General features: G+C 34.8%; 3 protein-coding genes across 4 annotated transcripts; all 3 read left to right on the top strand.

Annotated features, from left to right (window-relative positions):
* The first annotated feature begins 13 nt into the window (after positions 1-13).
* LOC131668918 (esterase E4-like) lies at positions 14-6,179 on the top strand. Of its 2 annotated transcripts, XM_058943405.1 has the most exons (10): positions 14-103; positions 1,924-2,144; positions 2,717-3,005; positions 3,230-3,415; positions 3,486-3,685; positions 3,761-3,917; positions 4,028-4,342; positions 4,464-4,609; positions 4,785-4,876; positions 4,971-6,179. In XM_058943405.1, exons 2-10 carry the CDS (start codon positions 2,004-2,006, stop codon positions 5,128-5,130), a joined length of 1,686 nt encoding a protein of 561 aa, XP_058799388.1. In that variant the 5' UTR covers positions 14-103; positions 1,924-2,003; the 3' UTR covers positions 5,131-6,179. The 2 variants fall into 2 exon arrangements, with proteins under 2 accessions (XP_058799388.1, XP_058799387.1); XM_058943404.1 differs by lacking the exon at positions 14-103 and having other exon boundaries at positions 1,782-2,144.
* A 1,120-nt stretch (positions 6,180-7,299) lies between these two features.
* On the top strand, positions 7,300-13,475 carry LOC131668893 (neuroligin-1-like). Its single transcript, XM_058943365.1, has 16 exons — positions 7,300-7,537; positions 8,065-8,353; positions 8,436-8,621; positions 8,714-8,919; positions 8,997-9,153; positions 9,228-9,551; positions 9,671-9,812; positions 9,878-10,032; positions 10,559-10,740; positions 11,044-11,332; positions 11,431-11,616; positions 11,740-11,939; positions 12,010-12,166; positions 12,579-12,893; positions 12,964-13,105; positions 13,172-13,475. The coding sequence occupies exons 1-16, from the start codon at positions 7,403-7,405 to the stop codon at positions 13,332-13,334; spliced, it is 3,228 nt and encodes a 1,075-aa protein (XP_058799348.1). The 5' UTR covers positions 7,300-7,402; the 3' UTR covers positions 13,335-13,475.
* Positions 13,476-13,700: 225 nt separating this feature from the next.
* LOC131668919 (carboxylesterase 5A-like) lies at positions 13,701-16,716 on the top strand. Its single transcript, XM_058943406.1, has 8 exons — positions 13,701-13,917; positions 14,421-14,712; positions 14,773-14,958; positions 15,103-15,302; positions 15,386-15,542; positions 15,627-15,938; positions 16,053-16,194; positions 16,277-16,716. The coding sequence occupies exons 1-8, from the start codon at positions 13,786-13,788 to the stop codon at positions 16,428-16,430; spliced, it is 1,575 nt and encodes a 524-aa protein (XP_058799389.1). The 5' UTR covers positions 13,701-13,785; the 3' UTR covers positions 16,431-16,716.
* The last annotated feature ends 3,738 nt before the right edge of the window (positions 16,717-20,454 follow it).

Below are 20,454 nucleotides of genomic sequence, written 5' to 3'. Positions count from 1 at the left end.
TAGCACGAGTGACCTAACAGTAGAGACGCAAGTTGGCAAAGAATGCTATTCATTCAGGCTCATTCGTTGTATCGAACCGCCTATTGGATTGCTACGCTTCAAAGTGAGTTGTTTGGATAACAGATTTTCTAACGAAAACTTTTGCACTTCTACTCGTTGATTTTACTGACAAAAAAATTATTTATCACGCCTTTGAGTAATTGATAATGTTTATCAATTACTCATATTCAATGTCGATGGGCTCTTAATTTTATCAAGATATCAAAGAAATAGGAATATTTTTATACTTACTTCAAATATAGCACGATTGAATTATACATTATTTTGTAACTAGCTTTGATTGAAATTGTGTCTAGAAAGAATTTCACATGCTCAAATTTATGAAAAACTTCGATTATCTAAACACTTAAAAGTCTACACAAGATATATTATTCTTAAACAGCTATAGCCGGTAATAGTTTGGATCCATCGTGATGGTGTTATTAATGAAACTAGCTATGAAAAAGTTGACATTTCTTCAAGCTTAAGGATATCATTTTAAGAACGATCAATCATCGGGTTGGTGTTCGACGTAAATAAAATGAATTATCTCGTTATCATTAAAGAAGCTATATATGCGACAAGTTTGAGCTGTTACAATTGCTTCTTTGCTTTGTTTTAATGACACTAGTAATTCAAAATTAAAAACTCATGAATTTGTAACATGACGAGAGGCATTCTTGAAAGCTAAATAAATTCAACACATTTTTAACGTAAACAAGATGACATCAATGTGATTTTTCCTTTGTTTTTTAGAGCTATCGGTAAGCCTCCAAGAACTTGACAACGATTTTTCAATCAAATTTTGCATGCTAGTATGAAAAATACGATGCAAAAATATTACGAAATAATAGATTAAGATTTACAAGTATCTATTTTAATCTTTCTCTCTTCACATACCATCCAGGTAAATCTGTTCTCCGTGAAAAGGTTGCAGATAATTTAAGCTATGAGACTCTTTACAAGTCAATATTACATCAACATTCAATTAATAATTGTAATTTGAATTTTATCACGAATGGAGCGCCAATTTTGAGCGAATGACTGATTTGCTGATCATTGCAATGGAACTGACATGTTTTATTTTATGAAACTTAACTGAGAAATTCGTATCAATATCTGAGACGATTTCTCTTTAAATCCGGGAGGTTATCTTTACAGTCCCGATGTTACCACCGCGTCGCGAACTGAGAGCACCAATAGTTATAAAGTTTGAATTCAATTTTTGAAGGTTCTTCTAATACCATCAATATTTGGTTTGGCCAAGAAATCGAAGTATTTTTATGTAATATCTCTCAAAAGACGAATAAAAAATAGTTGTTAATGCACAATTATTTTACTTACATATTGCGCAATCAATATCTGCCATCATAGCAAGCGATCTTATTTTAATCAGTTGTTTTATAACTTCTTGATGTCTCTAAACAGCATAAAAAGTAATATAACATATTGTGTACTTGCTGAATAAAGCATACTATTCTTTTACAGTCCGATGAAAAAAAGTTAAAGTCGATTACGATTCAAACATACAACGTATAATTATAAGGAAGAAATACAAAAAAAATCGTAATACATGCTGCGTCATGGTTTTACGTGAAACGTCGACGAAAATAAGGAATGAGCGTGCTGGTGGAGGGGAGCTGTGATGGGAAGCGTAAAATGTGAAGGTATAGCAAAGAATGGAGCGGGGCATTACAAGTGCCTCTCTCACGCATTGGTCGTTCTATTTAAACGCTCGACCTACTTTACACCAGTCTGACCGAATCGAATTATCAGACTTTTCTTTGTTAAAAAAACCAGTTAGCAAAGTTATTTAAACTACGTTCGATATTAGAGCATTATTTGTGCGGGAATTTTCAGATGTCTCTGCTGGCCATTTTTCAGTTTATCTGACATTACCGCAAGTCCAAGCGGACGTCTGTCGGCGATGACAGTCGACCAACGTACGGGCAAGCGGCAACGTCATGAGCGACGACCAGCTGATCGTTGAGACTAAAGCCGGTAAAGTGCGAGGCGCGAAGCAGCGCAACTTCGAAGGCAATGAGTTTTATGCGTTTAGAGGCATTCCATATGCCAAACCACCTGTGAAAGAACTTCGATTTCAGGTGAGTATTTTTTGAGTTTTTATGTACTTCCCTACTAGAATCGATTTTTTAATCGAACGTCCGCATTGCTAATAGACTATTCACGAATGTTGCTCAACAGCTCATCCAAGTTGAATTGTCACTTTTATTAATATCAGGCAAATTCATCGTTTGACCTACGTAATTATGACAGTCAATGTCGTGCAGAGTTACCGAAGCGAATTCATTATCTAGTATATATCATTTATCTAATATAAATCACTAGGCTGTGAGAGTTTCTTTCTTTTCGTAAAGGAAAAACAACGCTTAATACCCATATTTCATTCAAACCAGTTTCTGTTTAATCTTAGGAAATTTCCATTCGTATTGCAATCATTCTAAATGCATAATCTGGCGATTCTCACGCGTGTGTCAGTTATGCTCAAGCTGCTCGTTTATAGCGGTGGATTATTATGTCGACAAAAAATACCTTATTGCTGTCACATTACATACGTTTCATATTGTATAATCGGTTCGTTTTTGCATGTGAGCTGTCCTTGATAGTTACATCCGAGCATACTAATGATTTTTACAAGAAAAAAAAATATTAATAGGATCCAGAACCCGTAGAACCATGGCCAGGTATCAGGGAAGCAATGAGTCATGGTCCAAATTGTGCCCAAGTAGATATCATAACATCCGATATTATAGGCAGCGACGACTGTCTCTACTTAAATATCTACGCAAAGAATTTGAAATCGGATGGAAGACGGCCAGTGATGTTTTGGATCCACGGAGGAGGTTTCACGATTGGCTATGGCGACGATTCCATGTACGGTCCAGACTACTTTATGCGCAAAGATGTCGTTTTAATTACCATCAATTATAGACTAGGATGTTTAGGTAATTTATGAATCAATTTTTATGTACATACGTACGGTTTTAATGTCATATGTTTGTGAAAAAAATTCAATGAATGTTTTTACTAAAAAAAGCGACTATATATTGAGCACTCATACTTTTTGATAAGATCAGCTTAGGAGTTACGCTTATCAGCATTTTGTCACGGTATTCATTGTCTACAATGACTTTACCTAATGAGAATATCAACTATGTTATGTTTACAGGTTTTTTGAATTTGAATGATGAAGTGGCGACGGGTAATCAGGGTTTGAAGGATCAAGTAATGGCTCTGCAATGGGTTCGCGATAATATTGCTAATTTTGGTGGTGACCCAAACAATGTAACGATTTTCGGCGAAAGTGCCGGTGCTGCATCAGTTCACTATCTCACACTTTCTCCATTAGCTAAAGGTGATAATTTCAATATCAGCATTAACAATTCCAATTCTTTTTCTACGTGTATTTAGCTTTTCCACTGCAGGTCTATTCCACAAAGCTATTGCTCAAAGCGGAGTTGCACTCAATCCGTGGGCATTTAAAACTGATCCTGAAGAATGTGCATATCGATTGTGCGAGCTTCTAGGACATACAGAGAAAGATCCGAAATCAGCTATTGAATTTTTAAAAGAAGTCGATATTCAGAAATTAATCGGAGCTCAAGGAAAGATATTAAAGAAAGAAGTAATCACTTTTATTTTTTACGTGTCGCAGTGGAAGCTATTAGAATAATGATATTTCATTTTTATTGTTAACTAGGAAAGATTTCAGTTTGTTGTTGGTTTTGGTCCAACAATCGATATAAAATCTAAACAACCTTTCATGCCTGCACATCCTGAAGAAATATTTACCAAAGGTATCGAAGTGCCGCTTATCATTGGCTATAACAATAGAGAGGGAATAATTTTTTTGAGAGGTAATTGATAACTGACAATTACTATATTGGTCAATGTTTTGATCTTCAGCCCGTTAATTTTCTTCTTTATTTATATATATTGCACAATAACGTTATATCAATATTTGCAGTATTGAATAAAGTAGTCAATAGATTTGAAGCAGAATTTGATACGCTTCTGCATCCTAAATGTGTGGACACGATACGAAATTTATATAATCTAACACTCGAAAAGTTAAAGCAAATTTATTTTGAAAATGATGAAATCACTGTGGAAAATATCGACAAATTAGTAGATCTTTTCGGAGACTTACACTTTGTTGAAGGAATACATCGAGTTCTACAGACGCAAATTGAAAAGAATTCTACGCCAACGTATTTTTATCTGTTCAATTATGACAAAGATCCATCGTTATTAAAAATGATATCAAGAACTAATATAAGCGGTAAGATAATTTTTAATACAGTAACAATAAAATTTAATACAAAAATATACAAATACCATCTTGATTGTTAGCTATAATATTTTTTGCTTTAATATTAATGTGTAATATCGCTAAATATTAGGTGCAAGTCATACAGATGAAATATTTTATTTATTTGCAATGCAATCTTTTACTACCATGAGACAACAATATGGCATTCCTAGGAAAAGTTGGTATCAATTAGCTAAGTGGTTTATCAGAGCGCTTCCACTTCTTTATCTAGTCAAGGTAAACAACTAAAACTATTTTATTATTTAGCATTTATTTATTAATTTGTAAATACATTGTTGGTTGGTTTGATAACTCAAGGAAATTTTGTATCTATCTAGGTTAAGAATAATTTTTTTAAATAATTAGAGCAAAAAAAGAAAATCTTAATTAAACTAGTCTTTAATTATTCCAGTGGAACAGTTTTAGATTTCCTAAAAAGGGAACAGTTAGATATCGTATTTCCGAACAAATGATTGACATGTGGGTAAATTTTGCAATAACAGGGTATGTAAAGGTCTATTCTAACAATCAAAATTAACCATTTGTCACTTTATTAATACGATTCATAAAATTTTGCTGATTGATATTTTTTTTGCAGGAAGCCAACCAATGGACCATCTGAATTGATCCCGGTTGATTGGCCTCCCGTCGACGACGGCAAAAATCTTCGATATTTGAATATTTGCGAGAATCTGCATATAGATGTTGTGCCGCATATAGAAGAAAAATACAACTTACAAAAAGATTATAAAAGCTAATCTTGGAAAAAATATACTTTAGGGCAATAATTTTTATAATTTTATGCTAATGAAAACGAAAACAAATTTAATTACATTGTTTTTGGCCTGCGTTTGGATTATGTTGTTTTAGACTGTGGTGTTATTAAGTTTTTGTTCGATGTTATGTTATTTTATAAATCCCATCATTGTACGATCTTTTTATCAAGTTATTTATTAAAAATTAGGTAAATATATCATTTTCTTTAACCGCTAATATTAGATGCAGCTCTATATCTCGGAGTCATGAAGCGTCAAAACTATACTTTATGTCGGATATTTATAGGGAGTTCATTTGACAAACAAAGAGATAATTTCAAGTTAATTATTTAAATTTGTTTCACTTTTTATTGGTGCAGATGAAGTTATTCAAAAAAATAGTGGAGTTTTCGAGAGCCGCATCAGATAACCTAATCACAATTTCAAATTGGGAACGTAAGCATCGAACTAGAAGTACCTTTTGATAATTAAGTGTATTCTATCTAAGTGACGGTATATATGACCTAATAGTAAATACGCAAGCTGGTAAAGTGTGCACTAAAAAGATGAATGTATTCGACAGCACTGAATACTATTCATTTAAGAACATTCTCTATGCCAAACTATCTGTGGATAGCTGCGCTTTAAAGTCAATTGTTTCGATAAAATATTTTTTTCACAAAACTTTGTTATTTTAATTGCATATGTTACTGACAAAAAAAACTATAATCTTATCTATGTGTTGATAAACATTATCATTTTCTCGTACTCAATGCCAATGTACACTTTACTTTATCAAGATATGAATATTTTTCACTTTCTATAGAGGTGACAAAATAGAATATTACGTTATTTGTTTTTTGATCGTAATACCAACAACAAAATTATCAGAATTGTCAGTTGGACGCCAGCTACTGATCAAATAAATTTACGATATTTGAGCATCTATGCGAAGATTTACGTATGTAAAATACAGTTGATATTAGATAATATTACATAGCTCAAAATTATCCTAAGAACCAAACCTTAAGAACTAAAAATTAATACCTATCGTTTTTTTGCTTTTATACTTTATGCCTCTTTGTTATTCAGTGTAACGTAAAATTACTGAAATCGTTGAATAATTAAACAGTATATAGTAAGAAAGAACTTGGAATTTAGCCAAGTCATCCAAACTAGAAAAAAAGTCGTTTTTTCGTCAAATCGCAGTAGAAAGTTGCTTGACCAGCTATCTTCAATGAGAAGCGAAGATCTATCTGACAGTCGAGGGAAATTTGGCTGACCGTTAGCATGAGTAAGTCGACAGTAGAGACATAAGCCGGTTTAGTGCGTTGTAAAAAAGTTAATAGTTTCGGCGGCACAGAATTCATTCAAGGGCATTCCATATGCCAAGCCATAATGAGTCGGTAATTTTTAAGTAAAGTTAACGTTTGCATCAGCGGAGTCGCTATGTTACGCCAGACGTGTTTTAGGGCCCCTGAACGAATCAACGATTATTTACTACAGTCACGAGAAAAGTCATCCATCATCTTTGCATTTGTGCTTACGAACAATATTACTCATTACTATTGAATGTCGTTTCGTAAGTAATGTCGTTTCTCGCGATCTCCGTCTGCATTTGGCTATCGGCGATGACAGTGATGCAAGAACATTTTCTTATTATGTATCTTCTTTTTGGCCAGCTGAGGCGCAGCCTGGACACTCAATGAACGGGCACTTTCCTTACAAAGTAATAAATTAACATATCCAATTTGCAATAAGACGTTTGGAATTTCGAGTTGCATACGAAGGAGATCGTTGCGGATTATAAATACTACGAGAAGCAATGGCTTGTCTCTGTATTACGTCAAATCTTCGTACCCTCGTGATCATACCCAATAAAGGGTTGATGTCACAATGTATGGAAAGGTTTCCTTTCATTGCAATTGTTATATAAAAGCTGCTAAGTTTTCCTTCTTGATTTTTAATTTTAAAGTAAAACTAATAATGCGTGATCGATAACCGGCCAAAATCGGATATGTCAGAACAATTTCTCGCAAAAACATCTTACTTTTACAATTATACCACAGAATCTTTAAAAGATAATATTAAACATGTATAATATTACATAAAAAGATATATTAGAAATGATTACCAAGTTGTACGAGTGCGCCGCACAGTGATTCATAATAATCAGCGCTTACTCGAATCCCTGAAGTACTCGTCAATAAAAAGTAGAGATAGTGACATGTAAGATATCTCTCGTCAGTATAGTAACGTCTATCCAACCAACAACATGAGTGAAGTGATTGCAGAGACACAAACCGGCAAAGTGTGCGGTAAAAAAGATATTGGATTTAATGGCATTGAATTTTGCTCGTTCAAGGGCATTCCGTATGCCAAACCACCCGTTGGCGAACTGCGTTTTAAAGTGAGTTGTTTGGATTGCATGTAAACTTAAACATACATTATCTATTACAAACTTGTATTTCTAACAAGATTTGAAATGCACGGTGTTTACATGAGTCTATTTTAGAATCTCAAGGTATATACTTAGATTGCAAAAAGACAAGAGCTCCTTTTAATTCTAATCGATGTGACTGTTAATAATTTTGTTTAATCCATTGCTAGCAATTTCCCGTGACTAAATAATTACATCGCTCTTATATAAGAAATGATCATGCGAAACTACTATTTTTTCTCTCCAAGATTCTATTTCCATTTATTTGTGTTTCTATGATTCTCTTCTTAGGATCCTATTGATGTTATTTTTTGTTCGTTTATAAATCGAAGATATAATTTAATAACTTTCAAAATATGCTTTCACATTTCTCTGTACATGTACAGAATAGTCTTAAAACAACAGTTACTATATCAACAAACTAAGAAATCATAAGGATTGTTAACTGGTCAACCAAAGAATCATTAAGCTTCTCATAAAGATTACATTTTTTTCAGGATCCCGAGCCAGCGGCTTCGTGGACAAATGTTCGCGTTGCAACTAACTTTGGTCCAAATTGTGCTCAAAGAGATTTTTTCACAAAGCAAATTGTGGGAAGCGATGATTGCTTATACTTGAATGTCTATGTGAGATGTATTACATCAAAACAACGATGGCCAGTTATGGTTTGGATTCACGGTGGTGGTTTTGTATGTGGTTCTGGTGATGAATCGTTTTTTGGGCCAGATTATTTTATGTCGAAAGATGTTGTTTTGGTCACAATCAATTACCGGGTTGGTGTTTTAGGTAAATTTATCACATTTAATAGAAAATCAAAGTTCTTTGATTACATGTTCACATAACTGTCTCGTCTTTCATTCATACTCAGGCTTCTTGAATTTGGACGATGAGGTGGCACCTGGTAATCAAGGTTTGAAGGACCAAGTGATGGCTTTGACGTGGGTACGCAATAATATTGAAAACTTTGGTGGAGATCCCTATAACGTAACGATTTTCGGTGAAAGTGCTGGTGGCGCATCTGTTCATTATCTGACTATCTCGTCATTAGCAAAAGGTATGTATTATTTATGGTTTGATAGGTAGTGCAACCATAAATTTTTGTATTAATTGATAAAATCGCGACGATGTTTTTCATTGGATATTCAGGTTTATTCCATAAAGCTATTTCACAAAGTGGCGTTGCTCTCAATCCATGGGCATACCACTCGAACGTAGAATTGAAAGAAAAAGCGCACAGAATATGTCAAGAATTAGGTCATACCGGAAAAGATGCTAAATCTATTGTTGAATTTCTTAGAATGACTGACATTAAAACATTGATCGAAGCTCAGGAAAAAATTGTATCTAAAGAAGTAAGTAGATAGCAGTTATTTTTCTTTCCTGCATGATATAAGACACGGACGATAATTATGAAACATTATCATTACAGGAAAAAATTCAATTTATATTCTCTTTTGGTCCTACTACAGATTCCAAATCAAAAAATCCTTTTATGCCTATTCATCCCGAAGAAGCTACCTCTAAAGGAACTAAAGTACCTATGATTATTGGCTACAATAGCCGAGAGGGTATGATTTTCTTATCGGGTAAATAAATTCAGTGCTATGATATTTCAAATAAAGAAGAACTACATCCAAATTATTCACCTTATATTTTTCAGATCTACTGTTGGAAAAAAATAACCTCGCAGAGTACATAAATGATTCTGGCAAAGCACTACATTCTAACACAAAAGATACGATGAAGAAATTGTATAATTTGACTGTAGAAAATTTAATGCATATCTATTTTAGAGACGAGACAATAACAAATAAAAATCGTGACAAATTGGCTGATTTTATGGGAGATGTGCAATTCGTGGAAGGCATTCAAAGAGTTATCAAGACACAAATTGAAAACAGTGACTCGCTCACATATTTTTACCAATTTACTTATGACAAAGAAATATCTGTATTCAAGTTAATCAGTAACATTAATTTGACGGGTAAGAATGTTTCTTTGCGTGTCTAATACTTTGTATTTCCGAATCATCTGAAAAAAATCAAACTTATGTTTTGTGATTATAAAACGAACAGTAAATGATAAAAATATCTCAATTTTTAGGTGCTTCTCACGGGGATGATATAGAATATTTATTTAAAACGCACTTTTTCAAGGATAAAATAGAATCCCCGAAAAAAAGTTCCGTCAAGCATAGGATTAGCGAACAGATGATTGAGCTGTGGGTTAATTTTGCCACCACTGGGTACGTACCAATTAACCGTTAAACACTTAATTGATTGCTGATGACTAAATACAATAATTTTGTAGGATACCAACACCAAAATTATCTCGCATATTACCATTTACATGGGAGCCAGTTAATAAAGAAATAGGCCTTCGCTATTTGAATATCTGCGATAATGTACGTATGGAGGTTGCGATTGATATAGGCCAACATTACGCCGCGCGAAAATATCCCAAGAGTATTGCTTGAGAATGCTTATCATCTTTTTATTATTTTATTTGAGGCTCATTGATGTCTCGCAAAAAAAAACTTTCACAAAATTCAGAATATTACCACGTGAAAATAAAATCATGTGATATATGAGGTAATTGTTTACAAGATTACCTAATAAAATATTTCGAATCCACAATGAACTTTGTAATAGCATTACTCACGTACCTAAACAATAAACACACATACAACATTCTCGGAATAGAGACTGAATTTACATGTCTATAAATACTATTACTGTCAGTGTGTAAACACTCATGTATGCAAAAAGAAACTGTTGAATCTAATTAATCATATGACCTGAATCAAAAAAATAACGCAGCAGTGACACGGAGAAAAACAAAAAAAGAAACGCAGCTCATGGCGCAACGGTCGATTCATAAAAACAAGCACGGTAGTGGCGCAAGTCATCGGCGCGTTTAAAAACTCGAAAGATTGCAACTGTCAGTACGTCAAAATCGTTCTGTTTGAACGGTCGATGCAAGAAACGATATAACGCGACATTATAGAAGTAGAATCTTTGCGTGTTCACACGAGTATAATGGACGAGCTAGTTGTGGAGACACGAGCTGGAAAAGTGCAAGGTGCTAAGCAAATCAGCTCTCGAGGTAATGAGTTCTATTCGTTCAAGGGCATTCCTTATGCCAAACCACCCACTGGCAAGTTGAGATTTCAAGTAAGTTATTACTATTGTATGCATATTATAATTAATACTTACGAATTTTCCAATCAAATAATATTAACATACACAACATTATATGATGCAATTTTCATGGCTTTGAAGTTCTTTTCTCAGAGTAGAATATGTTGGTATGAATAAGAAATCTTTTTTTTGAAGCATTAAATTAAATCAATTATTACGAAACTAATGTTATCATTGTCGTGTACTAGAAGAAACTTTTTCTTTCTTGGATATTTGTTCATCTAAATATTACAAAAATTACCAGATCATAAACATAGATTTTATAACTTTTTTAAGGATCCAAAACCTATGGAACCATGGACGGGTGTTCGAGAAACAACGAGTCACGGACAAAACTGTGCTCAATTGGACTTTCTCACTAACGAAATAATAGGAGGTGATGACTGCCTATATTTAAATGTATACGCGAAATCTATCGATGCAAACGCAAAATGGCCTGTGATGGTTTGGATTCATGGAGCTGCTTTCGTTGCCGGTTCCGGCGATGATTCATACTATGGACCAGACTACTTTATGTGCAAAGATGTGGTTTTGGTGACGATCAATTACAGGTTTGGTATTCTTGGTAACTATCATTGATATTGTATTTTAGTAAACACGAATTAAATGAACTATCAAAAATAATTTCATTCGCGTGCTTTATCTTAAAATGTCGCATTGCAGGCTTTTTAAATTTACAAGACGAAGTGGCTACAGGTAATCAGGGTTTAAAAGATCAGGTCATGGCTCTACGATGGGTCCGCGATAACATATCCAATTTTGGCGGTAACCTTGAAAATGTGACAATTTTCGGCAGCAGCGTGGGTGCCGCATCGGTGCATTTTTTAGCTTTGTCCCCAATGGCAAAAGGTATTGTTCATATTGGAAGTGGTTTATATGTCGACGAAAATAATCTAATTGCGTTAATTGTGCAATGAGACTTTCGTCATTGATTGATAATTTCTAATAACTTAACGAAGGTGTTATTAACAGGCTTATTCCACAAAGTAATTTCTCAGAGTGGCAGCGCGTTAAATCCATGGGTATTTTTATCAGATCCCAAAGAAAAAGTTTACCAACTTTGTGAACACTTGGGATTCACGGACAAACAGCCTAAATCCATCGTTCAGTTTCTCAGATCGATCGATACGAATGAATTAATAGAAGCACAAGAAAATTTATCATTAAAAAAGGTAAGAGCACAGACCGTAATTAACCTTATTTGAAAATTAAAAATCAAATAAACATATTAAACTATAATAGGAAGGTATCTGGTTATCGTTTCCATTCGGTCCGAGTTTGGATTCCCATTCAGACGAGCCTTTTATGCCTGTTCATCCGGAAATAGCAGCCGATGAGGGTATACAGGTACCTTTGATCATTGGCCACAATAGTCGTGAAGGAATAATTCATTTGAAAGGTAAAAATATACGTGAAATAGACGAGAGCAATGGAATTTGCAGTGATATTACAGCAACGCGCCGTTGCGTCAGCTAGTTGTCAATCACATGATAGAAAGTGTAAGCGCTAATGTGGTGGGAACGATTCTTCACATTCCACGATGATTTACATAGATTTCCATCATGCGCGTGCATATTTACTCTTTTTTTTTGTAAAACGTGCAATTAATAGGAAACTGATTTCGAAAGCACACCCACTCATATATTTATTTATCTATTTATTTATTTTAACATTGGTTATTATTTCACTTTTAATTCGAGACACCCATCTCGTGTTACAAATGTTTAATTACTTTTGTACAATTCAGACAATTAGTTTATAAATTTTCAGTGAAGTGAACATTATACAAAGAAGTAATTTCTACCTTGCAGATATAGCAAAGCTTCTCGACAAATTCAACAACGAAACCGACAAAGTGTTGCATCCTAACGCAGTGGAAGTTATTAAAAAATTGAACAATTTGACGCCTGAAAATTTGAAACGCATCTACTTCAACGATGAAAAAATAACGGCCGAAAATTTGGAAAAGATGGTAGACTTGATTGGAGATTTGTACTTTGTCGAAGGAATCCACAGAATTTTGAAAAAGCAAGTTGAATCGAGTTGCGCACCGACATATTTCTATCAACTAACCTATGACAGAGGACCGTCTATCATGAAAAGATTATTAAACACGACGATGAGCGGTATGAACACGCGATTTTTAGCGAATAAACTTGGTTGCTATTTCATTCGCATGCTTTCGTATTGTTACAGGCGTATGTCATACAGAAGAGTTAAAGTATTTGTTCAGAGCTCACTTTTTGGACGACAAAATAACATTCCCGGGAATAGGAACAGATGAGTATAGAATAACCGAGCAGTTAATTGAGATGTGGGTTACTTTTGCGACTGTGGGGTGAGTGAATCATTCGCGTGTACGCGAGAATAAAAATAATAATATTGATTTGAGCTAATTCAATAGCAAACCAACGGCAGATGTATCGGCATTAACGCCGTGTCATTGGCTGCCTGTCAACGACAAAACCGTTCTAAGATTCCTAAACATCGGCCAAAATTTACGCATGGAGGTTGTTTTCAGTTTGGAGAAACTTTATGCCGCACGCAAACATCCCAAAAGCAAGTAGTGCATGGCATTATAGCCGTTGTACTTTGAAAAATTTTCCACTCTATTGGAATAATGCATTCATTTGTAATCTTCGTAGCAGTTACAGTAACTCGACTGTATTATTACACGTAGAATTGAAATAAAGAATTTTTCAATTGAACAATCGATAAATCCAAGCATAATTCTCTGATCTCATAAATTAAAAAAATCAAATCACACCATGATATCCTCGAAATGATAGAAACATTGCAAATTCCATTGCAAAATAAATTTGACACAATGTTGTCCCAAGCAATCATCGCTACACGATTGCGAAGAACAGTTAAATAGCTTGGAACAAAGTCGCAGGTGGGGGGAAGAATATACTTGATAAGTATCACTACCGCGCATAGGCCGTACAGTGAGCAGTGACTGTCTTGGTCGGATGCGAACGCTGGTTGCAATCGTCCAGGGTCTAGGTCAGCGTCAACATGGATTTCGTGGTGAACACGCGTGTCGGCAAGGTGCGCGGTATCAAACTAAAGAATCTCGTCGGTGATGACTTTTTCGCTTTCAAAGGTATCCCTTATGCCAAACCACCGGTTGGGGACTTGCGATTTCAAGTGAGTTTTCGTACACTTTTTATCTTTAGCTTTATGTCAGTTGACAGTTTGACGGTTAAAACGTCAGTGATTTATTCGAAATCGTTGGATTTCAGTTAAGCTTTCTTCCAGCTGACGAATTAGCTTAGTAATCATGGTCATCCCGTTTCAATGATTAATTTATTATTGTTGTGCTGCTCAATGAATCGCGCATCTGACGGTTTAAATTCGCGCGTGCGCTCTCAGCTCTATAGTAATTGTCTAAACTTCAAAGCTGAAACGATTATCTTATTGTATGACTGTCTTGAAAATTATATAGCGCTGTTTACAAAGCGCTAGCACGCGCGCACACGCACACACACGTATATATGTATAAAACTTTGCGTAAAATCTTATTTCAAATGAAATATGACTTTGAAAATTTGCTTTTGAGAATTATCCCGCAGAATATAAAAACGCACGCTATATTTCTAGCAGATTAAGTTTTTATGGCTTCGTTCAAAAACAGCTTGTTGGTAATTTAGGATCCCGAGCCCGTGGAGTCATGGACAGGTATTCGAAACGCGGTGAGCCATGAATCGAATTGCGCTCAACATGATATTCTCTCCGGTCGAATCGTTGGTAGTGATGACTGTTTATATCTGAATATTTACACGAAGCACACAGAAATTGGATTAAAAAAGCTACCTGTCATGGTTTGGATCCACGGCGGAGGCTTTAACTACGGTCACAGTGACGATACACTCTATGGATTTGATTACTTCATGCGTAAAAATGTTATTACAATCTCAATTAATTACCGAGTTGGCATTCTAGGTAATTATAAGTATATTAATCATTTCGCTAACATTTGTAAAACGCTCTGGACTTTTGCAGGATTCCTGAATCTGAACCACGAAGTAGCAGCTGGCAATCAGGGTCTTAAAGATCAAGTAATGGCTTTGCAATGGATACGCGACAACATCGCCAGTTTTGGTGGCGATCCCGATAACGTCACGATTTTCGGCCAGAGTTCTGGCGCTGCTGCTGTGCATTACCTTACTATTTCTTCACTGGCAACAGGTGAGTCATTTGAAGCGAGCATTAGGTGAACACAATTGAATAATTTTTGCCCAATTAAATTATAAAACATAGTTCTTGACGGTCAATTGTTAAGCGACTTTTTATTTAAAATAATAATTTATTTTCTTTATTATGTGTTTCTAGGATTATTTCACAAAGCTATTGCTCAAAGTGGAGTGGCATTGAATCCATGGATTTTTCATACAAAGCCTGAAGTAAGAGCACATCAATTATGCCAACAACTAGGTCATACAGATCGAGATCCACTATCCATTGTTCAATTTTTAAGAAAAATCGGTATCGAACGATTGATTGAAGTCCAAGAAAACCTACTCACATACGATGTACGTCAATATTTGTCAAATCTTTAATCTAGCAAATGCAATCACTGCTTGGCACAATTCTTCAAGTTTCCAATATTTCGTAGGAAAAAATTCAGTTCGCGTTCCCTTTTGGACCGAGCATCGACTTAAAATCAAAAAGGCCTTTCTTGCCTGTGCACCCAGAAGTGGCGGCTGCTAAAGGAATTCAAGTACCTATGATCATTGGTCATACAAGTCGAGAAACCACATTTTTATTAAAAAGTATGGTCCATATATCTTCAAGAATCGTTTTTTATGTAATTCGTTACCGAAACTATAGGTGTTCTTTCATTTCAATTTTTGTAGCAATAGGAGAAGATCACGTCAGATTCAATGATGAATTCGACAAACTGTTGCATCCAAATTCAAAGAGAATTTTACGATGGTACGACTTAAGCTCAGAACATTTAAAACACAATTATCTGAAGAACGATGTTATTACAGAAGAGAATGTCGATAAATTGATTGATTTATTAGGAGACTTGTACTTTGTCGAGGGTATACATAGAGTCATCAAAATTCAGGTTGAGAAAAACCTTGCGCCAATTTATTACTACCAATTCAGCTACGACAGTGGACCTTCATTCAGGAGACTGTTATACAACAATTTCATGAAAGGTAAAGAAAACTTATTTCCAGCCAATTATAAACACGAGGACAAGCCAAATAGCGTGAATATGCTTAGCTCGTTTAAGGTGTACCTAAGTTAAATCGACATTCTTTATTTTACAGGAGCATCACACGCGGATGATTTGCATTTTCTATTCTACACTCACTTTTTTGATGGCACGATGGATTTACCGCAAAAGGGTTTGGACAAGCATAAAATTACTGAGCGAATGATCGAGCTATGGGTAAATTTCGCGACAACAGGGTAAAATTTAACATTTTGATGCTTATTCTTCGTAGATGTATTTTTAACTATATATCAATCTGATAAATTCGTTCGTACATAGGATGCCAACTCCAGGTCTATCGAACGTAACTTCGTTTAATTGGGAACCCGTTAACAACAAGACGGTGTTTCGTTTTTTAAACATCTGTAAGGATATGCGTATGGATGTTGTACTCAATTTGGAGCACAGATATAATATCCGTAAAAACAAATAAAAAAAATGGTAAAAAGTAAAAACAAATTGTAAAAAGTCGGGGACGCGCAAAGGTCAGTCATTGCGTTATTGATGGCTCATTGTGCTTCGATCTATTGACTTCCATAAATTTTATATATTTATTCAGGTGAACTTTATTAACTGTAACAAGTTTTGTACGTTGATTGATAATTGTCGCATGTTCTACTATTTTATTCATCGTGTATGCTTTTTGGATGTATGTTGTATTCACTGTGATTCAGTTCATGAATATTATTTGAATAAATGAGAATTATATTTGTTTCGAATGCACGACTTATTTATGATAGTAGCAACGTTCTAAAGAGAAAGAAGCAAGAATAGCTATTTAATCACGCAGTTTCTTAAAGTAGTGCAGTATCGTGTATATTTGTATGGGCTTCTTGCTTTAATTCTAAAGAATGGGTTTACAAAAGTCTCGCACTTTTAAGAAGTAACGAATGTGAATCCAAAAAAATCCTTGATTTTCTTCGCACTATGAAGCTTTCTTCGTTTTTAATACGTTCATCATAGTCTTGAGCTATTTACTTTGCTTGCAAGCGAATTCTCATAGACAAGGTTCCAAAATTACCTCTTGTTTGCACCAAAACTCGATGATAAATTTAACGATCTCGCCTTGCTTGGACTAACAAGCAAAACTCTTGTCACTGATCTTTGGCTACAACTCTAACTTAGGGATCTTCTTTTATAAGATTGATAGGTATTACCAAATTTTATGCCATCAATTTTTATGTCATCCCTTGCAGATTTACGATACATACACTTGGAAGACGTTAATCGAAATTTTCGAAAGTATGTGCAACATCATATTCTAAAGGCACTCGAGATTTAAGGTATGATTTTGGGTAAATTAAGAAATTTGACAGGGAAAAGTATATCTAAACTTAATATTGATGAGATTATTGAAATTTATAACCATGTCCACGTGTGCAATGAGATTCATCATCGAGGATACAACTGTATACTGGCGCTACGTCTACATATCATTACAGTTTGAAATTCAGGATGAGGAAAGACGGATGAATAGATGGCAAATACGAGTTCTGTTGCTCATTATTTAAAATATAATGCGTACAGGGGAGAATTTAATGCACCGTGCGCAGATGGCGCTATACTCGATCAAGTTATTTACAAGGAAACTACCCTAGGTGTACCTCACTTATTTTCTTCATTTTTTGATATATTGTACATCGAAAAATATTTCACCCGTGTCTTTTTGTTTGTGCTAATTCGGCGATTTAAGGGGTGAAAACTACCTCTAAAGTTCACCCCCAAAATGGGTTTTTTCTACATTTCTCGGAAATTATTTCGAGTTTCTCAATGAAACCAAGTAAATATTATTTGTTATTAAAAAATAAGTATTTATGTATTATTTCCATCAATAAAGGTTGCATTTCCTTTTTTTATAAGTTTTGTGGATGAACTTTAGATGTGGTTTTCACCCCTTAAATCGCCGAATTAGCACAAATAAAAAGACACGGGTTAAATATTTTTCGATGTATTACAACATATCAAAAAATGAAGAAGTTTCCTTGTTAGAGCAGGCAGAACGACATTATTCTCTCTTCTAAGAGTTGAGTCGAACTGCCATAGTTGGGGAGGTTGAGAGTTTTTCTCAGCTTCGCTTCCTTCCTTTTCTGTCTCTAGGGGACACCTTTTTTTGTCTTTTAAAAGAGGAAAAATGAGAAACTCGCGTTACGAGTAATCAGCGAGCGCAAAGAGATAAGAATAAATTAAAAAGAGAAAGTTTGAAGCGTCAACGCGGTCACTAGACGTATCTCGCACCCAACATTTGCAGGGAATTAGAGGCGCGCCGAGTAATACGTATGGCCTGCACCCGAATGTTGTCTCACCGAAGGAAGGCGTTGTGGCTTCCTTCGACATAACGTGAAATACGCGTTGAAATTGTATGCGACGGCGCTAAAAAGTGTCGAAGCAGTGATAGGAATGTTAAGAGTGGACGCGTCTTGCGATGGTTTGAAAAAAGCGAAAAAGGGGATTTCCGCCTTGTCGACCGCACGATGAAATGTAACGCGGAAAACGCAAACGACGTCGCTATCACCGCCCTCAAACCAGTGTATGGGCACTTAGTCGAAGGACTAAGATGACTCACACGGATAACAATGGAAAGTCAGAAACAGAATTTTCCCATGGAGCAGGGACAAAGTCCTAAACCCTCAGTGATGAAACTACTTCAGAACAGCCACCGCCGAGTCACGGTGATTCTAGAGAGGAGCGGAGTAGTAGGCAGCGCCTAATGAACATCATGCGGAAACTGCATAAGCTTTGGGTCTGAATTGAAGAAGAGCAGTCGCGAGGAAAGAAAAAGTTGTTATAGCGGCCTTTTCTCCTTGTTTTAAGACCTTTCTTTTTTTTATGAGTTCAGTTCAGTTTGGACACTCGAAGAGACCACTTATTTTCTTTGTAAAATTGCGTCCGTGCGGTCATTGCGTTTATTCGATTAATTTTATTCAATGTAAAATAAAAATTCAGAATCTTAAGCCTTTTTTTAGTCTGCATTTATTATCACTCATTCCCAACCCGAAACACTCGAATGGCCTATCTGCGCGGTCTCACCGAAGGGACCTTGACGATATATTATTTGTATGTGCCCTCGGCAGATTTCGAGGAAAGCGTCAGGGTCTTGTAATTCGTTCGATTTTCTCTAACGTCTCAAAAAAAAGAGAAATAGCCTAAAAAGATGCAAAGGTTGGCATTGACGTGAACATTTGACCGGTACGTGAGGCACACACTTGAGGAAGTGTGCAACCCCACAACACATTTTCTTACGACAAAAATACCACACCTCATAATAAGCTATACTATTACAAACGACGTTCAAAGGTTATCGATAAATAAATTTATACAAAGTCATCATGAAAATGATATTTTTGTTAAGATATTGTAAATGAAATAGCATTTTTTTACCATTTTAACAACTTTTCAACAGAAGCTAACCATGGAGAAGAATGGCATATCTTTTCAAACTATGTAAGTGGGTTACTTTGGAAATAGAACAGCTACACGATGGCCCTGGTGCCGTAAAAGTAATGACAAGTGACAAGACAAATAGTCGAAATGTGGACGAATTTCGCGAAAACTGGGTAAGTTACTTAAAAGTAATTTTTTATTTTTCAAGAACGTTCTTTTGCAGAAAACTAATAGCGAGAGAATCAACGTTGTTACCGGTCGATTGGCAGCCACTGACTAAGAGTTATTAGTAGATTTATTCAGATATTGGCGAGGAATTGGTTATAAAGAAAGTGTTGATTGTGGAAAAAATATATTTTAAAAAAATTGATTTCTAATCATAATTGTCGGTTTGCTCGCATTATTCGATGAAATCGCAGATACTTTGCAATTCACTCGCGTTTTATTGTAAATTCATAAATTTCAATAAAAGAAGATTAGATAACAAAAAGCTCGAATTCAATTAGCGCGTAAACTAGGACGTCTCTTTGTAAATGATTCGTACGATTTACTTAAAAATTTTAAAAAAGCGTGAAACAGGTTTTCTTGATAATTATACAATAATTTTCTATCAAAATCAGCTTTACCGATTTCATTTGATAACTCATAATTTAATAAAACAATTAGTAATGATAAAAAATTAAAAATAAATACAAACATTACGTATAAAGTATATACAGATAGTGCATGTCGACTGCATGGAAATATATAATAGTATGTGTTGGTCATTTAACTATCCAGCTGGCATCAAGCTAATGTATATATCAATTAAATTTTAAGTGTCCCACATTTTATGAATATCGATTTTAAGAATATTGATATGTACAACTAAATCGGTAAATGACAAGTATGCATGGAACGTAGACAGATTATGCGAGTGGTGCGCTTAGGTGTATTATCATACAAAATTATGCCAGATTAAATATATATTAATTATTTTTAATCTATGACACATGTCTCGATATTTGTGCCCGACTTATTGAAGGGAGTAACGACTTAATTATTCATCACATAGATATTCATAAAACTTGGAATAT

The sequence above is a fragment of the Phymastichus coffea genome, unplaced genomic scaffold, assembly GCF_024137745.1.
Source record: "Phymastichus coffea isolate CEN01 unplaced genomic scaffold, Cenicafe_Pcof_1.1 PCOF00085, whole genome shotgun sequence".
Lineage (NCBI taxonomy): Eukaryota > Metazoa > Arthropoda > Insecta > Hymenoptera > Eulophidae > Phymastichus > Phymastichus coffea.
This window is presented reverse-complemented; position numbering and strand designations above follow the sequence as displayed.